General features: G+C 37.8%; 1 protein-coding gene across 1 annotated transcript; it reads right to left on the reverse strand.

Annotated features, from left to right (window-relative positions):
- Positions 1 to 2,013: 2,013 nt before the first annotated feature.
- On the reverse strand, positions 2,014 to 7,613 carry cdk7 (cyclin-dependent kinase 7). Its single transcript, XM_074670147.1, has 12 exons — positions 7,496 to 7,613; positions 7,205 to 7,264; positions 7,085 to 7,118; positions 6,922 to 6,989; positions 6,736 to 6,804; positions 4,801 to 4,911; positions 4,536 to 4,654; positions 4,120 to 4,219; positions 3,939 to 4,025; positions 3,696 to 3,845; positions 3,118 to 3,256; positions 2,014 to 2,448 (listed from the first exon to the last, which is right to left on the reverse strand). The coding sequence occupies exons 1-12, from the start codon at positions 7,559 to 7,561 to the stop codon at positions 2,420 to 2,422; spliced, it is 1,032 nt and encodes a 343-aa protein (XP_074526248.1). The 5' UTR covers positions 7,562 to 7,613; the 3' UTR covers positions 2,014 to 2,419.
- Positions 7,614 to 8,336: the final 723 nt, after the last annotated feature.

An 8,336-nucleotide genomic window follows, 5' to 3' on the forward strand; every position in this document is an offset into this window, starting at 1 on the left:
ACCATGTAAAGCCGAGCTGCTCAGCAGAGCAGAGTCCCAGCATTCAGCATCTGAGGGGGGATACTCGGCTCTTGGTGGGTGTATCCCTTGGTGGCGGTTGTGTGACTGACTGACATCACAGAGGAGGAGCTGCTTTATCAGATTACTCCAATAAAAAGAAAAGTACCTCGTGTTGTTACGACGGTCGAGATCTCGCGGCCAACTGGCAATGACCTATTTTCAGAGGCATCAAATCTCGTTCTAGGATATCAGAAAAAAATACAATATCTAATTTTTTGAAAATTCAGGGGGTGTAAGGTCTTGTTTTCAAATTTATTATATTATATGTAAGTATTAAATCAGGCATCAGCATGACATGTCCCCTTTAAATTACCTTAACTTTATATTTATTTATCTGTCTATTTATTGGGGATAAATTTAATACAGTGTATCATCTACATTAACAGTTGTATGTGTCTTTAATAATATATGCTTAGGATAATGTAATAAGAGGCTGTCACTGTTGCATGCAGTGAATCCCTATGTCTGACACTTCCCCCTGGCAGCAGTGTCAGGCATTAAAAAGTTTAAACAGAGAAATATTAATTCATGTCAATGGAGGTCTCGTTTGATTCTGTGGCTCATGAATAGGCAGGCTTAAGTATTTGTTTCAGCCTGTTACTCAACCAACTGGAAAGTCCACACAAGAGCTTCAATTTCAATTTGATACAAAGCAAAGAAATGTAAAATGCCTAATAATTCAAGTTCAACAATCGGGAATAACCACCCTGAAGCAAAATGTAAATAGAGTAAAAGTACATGAGGCAATGTCTGTCATTAAAGATAACCTCTCTTATTTGTGGAGCAAGTCTTACTTTCTTTTCCCTTTAGAGTAATCATAATATCTGTTATCCTAAATACCCATTTCAAAAGTTAAGAATCCAAATATAGCAAAGTTCACACAAAAAAGGTTAGGAATCAAAATCTTTATTATTATGGTTTTAGGATTACCTAGCCGCATTCTGTGCAGTTTAATTTCCTTTTTATAACATTTTCCATTAATACAAAGTAATTGTGCACATTAAGAGCCTTTACTTGTTATTAAAATCTGATAAACATGAAGCTCCACAGCAGATTATTTAGAATGTAGTCTTCATCATTTCACCGCAGATCAACCCACGAGTGTATCTTGCTGATTCACACACATGAGCAAATATCAGTTTCTCCCACAATCCCATTTTGTGACAGAACGTGGGACACAGAGGGTTTTCTGGCCAATGAAGTGGCCTTGGATGATAAGGCTAATGCTGAGCACTCTCTGACTGTGCTGGTATTTACCAAACCTGTCATATGATCCAATCAGTCAGTACGTACGGCACACTGAAATCATTCATCATCAGCAGTCACTGCGTCCCCTCTCAGTGCTCTATTGTGAACATATATGAGTAAACAACTCTCACACAAGGCAGCTTTCTTCTTAACCCACTCTGATCTCTCTGTTTTCTTCTCAGATCTGATCCTGTTTGACAGAAAACCAAAAGAGCAGCTGAACACCTGCCAGAGCATCAGGCCTCTGACGTGTCAGGCTGTGTCAGATCACAGTAATATTAAAGAGAACTGACAAGAGGGGGAAGAAATGTCTAGTGGGACAATGATGCCTGTGCTGGTGCCAAGCCTTGTGTCAACCTGTCTGCCCTAAAGACAGGGCTTATGCCATATAATAACACACTGTCAGAAACACATCCCTCTGACTCTAACATACTGGGGGAATAAACTAGAGTATACTTGTGTCCATACATGTTTAAATAGAGAAAAAAGGAGACTTTGTGAATACTGCTTCCACAGATTTGGTTTGTTTTCTGTGTACACTGTGCTGGTGTTCAGTATCAACTGCAAGAGCATAATTTTAGGGGGATATCTCTCAGTTATCTTAGTTATCTCATGCAACAATCTTTTACAGTTAGCTTAAGCAGCCCCAAAAGTCGACTTAACCAAAAAAGAAAACACAAAGCTAACTATATTTTCATTTGCACCATTTATTGGTCTTTCATACAAAAAATACATTTACATGAGATCAATTAGGCCTGCTAGCTTACTTGTTCTTGTTTCCAGCAAAATAAATAAACATATTTCAAACAGGCTCCCAGAGATGAAGGAGTTAGCACTACTGACCATAAAGAGCCTCTGCTGGATCCCAGCAGAACACAGCAGCAACTTGGGCACTTTAAACCTTAGGCACATTTCTCAACTGATGTTACAGTCAGCTACAGTCAGCTAAAACCTCTGGAATGTTCTCAAAGGCAGCTCTTCTCAGACTCATTCCTTCTACTGGTTTTGGACTTCTTTATTTCATTACAGTGTAGAATCCTGAGACGCACAGGAACGCTGAGACACACATGGAGTTGAGGAGGGATCATCAGATGTAGTAGGCCCAGTCTGGTCAGAAAACAAGCTTCTTCTTCATCACAGCTGAAAAGAACAAAAATTTTCATCACAAACTGTTTTTTTGAAGCCCTTCAGAGCTGAACTGACACAAACTTTATCAGCGTTACAAATGCATTTTGAGCAAATCTATAATCAGCAATGTAGCAACCACTTGAGTAGTCAAAAGGTCTCTCTGTAAGACACAGTGGAATAAAGAACAGCAATAAGGAACCTATATTTTCAAACCACAGAAGGAGCTGGTGAAGCTTTGAACCTCCCAGAAACATCAACATCCTCCTTCTATAAACGGCTCCACTCCCACAATCCACCAAACTGTACTTACATTTGAACGTATGTGTGTTATAATCTTTAACTGCAGCTAAATGAGCAGCCAACACCCTTTGAATTACTGGGTTCAGTCCAGTGTTTTTTTTTAGGTTCTTGACTGAAGTGTGTATAACCATGAGAACACACGAGTGGCTAAAATTCACAACTGTCCATATGTAAGCCTGGTCTGAGTGGGTTGTTCTAAATTTACCAGTTCTTTTTTAAATCAACCTCAGTCATTCTATAACAAAAACATCCTCGCCCCCTTTTTTATCTCCATCAGTGATACCAAACAACTTTATTTGATTATGGGTATGTCAAGGTTATGTAAATTCAGTAGTTCACAAAGATCCAAAAGCCATCTATTAGGTAATCTCTGATTATTACTTGTTTCCAGGCCCTCAATTTTTCTCTTGAGCCCCACTGTGTCCTTCTCCCTCAGAGCCTCCACTGAACAGTTGGGTCGGGGGAGTTGGGGACCTGGAGTGGGACCAGGTCTGTTACTGAAGTACCTCATCTTCAGTGCCTGAAGAACAACAGATGGCAGAATAAACAAAGAAATACACAATAAATAAACACATCATTACAAACTAGAGAGCAATACGCTCTGAAAAAAGTTTCAACATGTGTTTAGTTATTTATTCTCTGTATTTTTATAATTACTGTTTTCCACTGTATTTGAGTCATTTTAATTACAACTCTTGAAGAAGTTGTAGAATAAATACACATGAATGTTTCTTTAAGGGCATGGAAATTCAACTCACTGTCAGAGAAAAAGATTGTCCTATATGAACAAACCTGAGTTTACAACTTGGCCACTTGTGGTGCTACTGCACATTATTTTGAAGAGATTATTGATGCTTTTTCTGTGTTTTGTTTTCTAAAAAAAAATCTTCAGCAGGATAAACATTAATGTGAATACATAATGTAAAATGAAGCAGCACTGTTCTTAATCCTTGTATTACCTGTGTGGCTGTGGTCCTTGTTGAGGGGTTAAAGGTAAAGAGGGCCTGTAGCAGCTCCAGTAAGTCGTCTCCAGCTGCACTAAATATATGCTCCAAAGGTGTGCCAGGAAATATTTTGAAGGACACATAGTCTGGTAGACTACTCATTCCCTGCAGAGACATGGGACAGACGAATGTGTTTAAGTATCCGAATATTGAGGGGGTTAACAAGAAAATCAGAAACTTGATAAAACAGATACTAACAGGCCATGTCTCATCTGTGGGCGTCCCAAGAGCCTCAAAGATCTTAGTCAGCTGGTCAAGATCTGAGTCTCCAGCAAGGAACGGTATCTATAAGAAGTGAGAGACACAAAGTAATAAGCATGATTCCTGTGACATGAAACTTTTCCTTTTCTTATATCTGGGAGAAGTATGGTTTGTGTACCCGTAGAAGTAACTCTGCCAAGATGCATCCCACTGCCCACATATCAACACCCACACCGTACATCCTGGCACCAAACAGGAGCTCAGGGGCGCGGTACCATCTGAGAAAAGGAATAATCAACATAGAGGCAGAGTTCAAGTTTTCAGCTGTTCAGAAAGCACACTAGATATTTTACACTTCAAACCAACTATCTTTAAGATTTTAACAATGTTAAACTACAATGAAGCTGCCAGGACTGGGTAAATCTTAAGTTTCTTCTCACCTGAAAGAGGAGCACAAATGTTGCTATTTAATCGGTGTAGTGTACTCTCAATCAGAGGTTCTATCACACATGTTTTGACCAGCTTATTATGTATTTACTGAAAGGTTTACAATAACAACACAAAAACACAAAAAAATATATAAAATTCACGGACCTGGTAACTACTTGATGTGTGTAGACTCTGTTTGGGCTTCCAAATGATTTGGCCAAACCAAAATCAGCCAACTTCAAAACTCCATTACCATCCAACAGCAGATTGTTTGGCTTCAGATCCTAAACAAAAAGCAGCAAAATACCAACTACTGTCAGAGTGTGATGATGCAATTGTGTGTGTGTGTGTGTGTGTGTGTGTGTGTGTGTGTGTGTGTGTGTGTGTGTGTGTGTGTGTGTGTGTGTGTAGGGAGTATCAATCTCCTAACCCTGTGTAGGACCCAGTGTTGGTGCATATATTCTAATCCTTGCAGAGTCATGAGGATATAGGCTTTGATGTTTGCTGGTGTCAGGACGAGGCTGGTGTCTTTGATGATCACCTTGAAAAAATAAAAAAAAATGCTGAAATGAGGCAGGATATCTGACAACACATACTCATCCATTACACATCTATAAATTGCTGTGGACCACACATTTGTTTCGGATGATTTCAGAGCAGATTTACATCTAAAACAACACGATGCATCTCAATGAGTTTTCTTCATAGTTTAGATTCTCCATATTGAAAGCCTCCATTGTTACCAGTAACTTTAGTTAATAAGCTCCTACACTCAAATGTAAGCATGGTAGATAAAATAGCCCTTCACTATTGGTAAAGACATTAGCATCATATTTCATCCTCAAGCCTGTCCTTCCTATCTACAGGCTACTACTGGCATCAATTCAATGTGAGGGCCAAGAGCAGAGTGGTATTGATTTTAAAGTGTGCTTATCTTGTATTGCATCATTCTGTAAAAGCCTGATGCGTCTGTGGTTTGAACCCATCTGGAGCCTTGCATGCTAAAACCAGTCAGAGGAGGAGTCTGAGAGACATCTAACAGCCGTATTGACCTCAAAGGACCCCTTGATGGTCAGATGGGTGTACTCGCTGCTGTCTATGTATTTCTGCACATATATTTCAAGGATCTATATGAGCCTCCAAACATTACACTTCTTTGTGACCATTCAGCTCCTCTCTAAATACATTCTGTTCTGGCAAAGCTGAACATCGTTATGCTATCACTATTTCTATACATATCAATGATATATATATATAAAAAATCAATAAATAATTAATAGTTAATATAAAAGATAGGGATGGGCGAGTGCCAATACCAGCCTTTTTTCAAAGTATCGGTACTCGTGAAGGCTGCAGATACCAGCATCAGATACTCTAGGCAAGAAAATCTTGTGTTGAGCAACTCCTCCTTACCACTAGTTGCTTCTAATTGATGTGGTTTAACACTACAGCAATTAGCAATATGAAACAACATGAATAAACCAGGGAGGGTTAACAGCTAAACTGTTTTAACTTTAAAAAAATACATACACTCTGACAGTTGTTTATTTTATTGTGCACTTTTAATATATATATATATATATATATATATATATATATATATATATATAATGTTTATCAAAAAAAATCTAAACTCAGAGAGTGGTGTGTGATTTTTTACTTAATGGCAGAGTGACTGTGCTGTCTTTGATCAAAATAATCTGTCACTGTTTATTGAAATTTTATGTATCAGAAGTACTAGTAAAAAATAATTCACTTTGAAAAGTTATATATTAATTTGTGTTCTACCAAGATATCTATGGCAACATGTTCAGTCTTTTTCCAAATGTACAACTTCCAAATCATTTTTCCTGTAAAAGGCAGTTCATTTTTTGAAGATATCTGGCAAGTGGCTAATATCCTATTTTCATGGAAAACCGGGCCCCCTGTTAAAAGCTTTAAATAGCTTCCTTGGGGAGATCCCTTTCAAACACCTGATTGTATAATAATAATAATAATAATAATAATAATAATAATAATAATAATAATAATAATAATAATGAGGAATAGATGCTTGTTGTATACTCGAAGTATTGTATTGTATCTTCTGGATGATGATTTGTGTGTAAATAAACTAAACTAAACTAAACTAAACTAAACTAAACTAAACTAAGTGTTTACATGAAATGTACCTTCATTGAAATATTTCAGATTCAATTAATTCAAAGCTAGAGTGCACTAAAACCGTCTATCTCAATAATTTCTTAAATAAGGTCAGCATTATACTTTGGATAGGGACAGAATGGCAGATAAATAGTATTTTTTAGTCTGATTTTTTTTTTAATTCTAAGTTTTGTTTTTTTTGTTTGTTTGTTTGTTTTTTTACCTCCAGATCTGTTTCCATGAAGTCAAACACCAGGCTGATGTTTGATTTATGTCCAAAGGCATCAAGCAGCTACAAAAAGAGCACATTTCAAACAACCATCATTCAAAGGGAACACATTTTGGAAGAAGATATATGTAAAATGGTAATTTCAAGATACAAGCTACAAACTAATCAATGCGTTCCTACCCCAATAATATTTTGATGATGAAGTTCCTGCAGCAGTTTGATCTCTCGGAGAGCTGTTCGGTTGATACCTTTAAAGAAAAGTGTAATCAGTAACAGGTGGATCGTGCGTTACTGCATGCAGTAAAATTAAAGTGTAACGTCTGTGCATTATGGAAACATTTACCATCTCTGGCCTCAGTTCGGTGGCCTACCTTGATCTTGCAAGAGAGAAAGGATACAAGCTTGTTATTATACATCAGTCCAAATGCTAACAAGAGCTCAGCACAAAGCTAATGTGTCTTACCTTTTTAATGGCAACAATAGTATCAGTCATTTTGTCCCTGGCTTTGTACACTGTAGCAAACTGGAGACGACAGGTAGAAAGCAATTAATACGGAACAGTAGAGCCCAGAATGTACACATAATTTTACCATTCCTGCTGCTGTGAGCTCATCAGCTTTAACTAGCCATGCTTTGTTGACAGTAGCAACCAGCTAATGCTAGTTGGCCTGCTAACATGCTTTTCACGCAACCACCCAAAACCTGCGAGCGTCAAACGTCAGAGCACATGAAGACTGATATGACCAATGCCTACCTGACCCTCTCCGAGGAAATCTAGTTTCTCGTATCGCTTAGCTCTGGATTTTACATCAAGCGCCATGGTAGCCAACTGTCAGACGCAGTAAGGAAAACTTCCTGCCTTGTTAAAGGTCCACAAGTACTGTATCCGGGTTAAACGAGATTTTATATTGACCAACATCGCCACCCACCGGCCCTTTGTTACACCGAGTACACAAAACCACGAGTAGCATCCTTTAATTTTTAATTCATTTCAATCTATCACCACATTTTTAGCTATATTTATTGATGTTTTCAATTTCCTTGCATTATTTACATTCTTGATTAAAACTGACTGTCATCTTTCCTCTGTCAAGTCCAGCACCAACAAACATCACATTTCAAATACTTCAAAAGACTACAGATGTATTGAAAATGCATTGAACTTTGCCGTTAATTAGATGTTGAAGGATTCTTAAAAAAAAAAATAAAAGAAAAAAAGGTTCCTTTGGGATGGTGTGATTTCAAGGTAAAAGTCAATGCATTTGCTGTCATTGCAGATTGGTGAGATGAAGGCAACCTTTCCTGAGAACAACCCTTTAAAACAAATACAAAAAAGCAAAACAAACAAAAAGGTTTTATTTTCCATTCATTATCCTTTCTGCTTTGCCCTTATTCTTATGCTTCCCTATAGGTCTGGGGCCTATGTAGGTGAGTCTATCAGGGCTCACACATAGAGGCAGACAACTTTTCATGGACACACTCACAGCTATGACCAGATCAATTGACCAGATGAGAATGATTTTGGACTGTGTGAGGAAGCAGAAGACAATGTATTCAAAGACTTAAACCTGTTACCTTCTAACAGTGAGGCAACA

Source organism: Halichoeres trimaculatus, unplaced genomic scaffold, assembly GCF_033239565.1.
Source record: "Halichoeres trimaculatus isolate MK-OKI-2021-1 unplaced genomic scaffold, fHalTri1.1 fHalTri1_scaffold_5, whole genome shotgun sequence".
Lineage (NCBI taxonomy): Eukaryota > Metazoa > Chordata > Actinopteri > Labriformes > Labridae > Halichoeres > Halichoeres trimaculatus.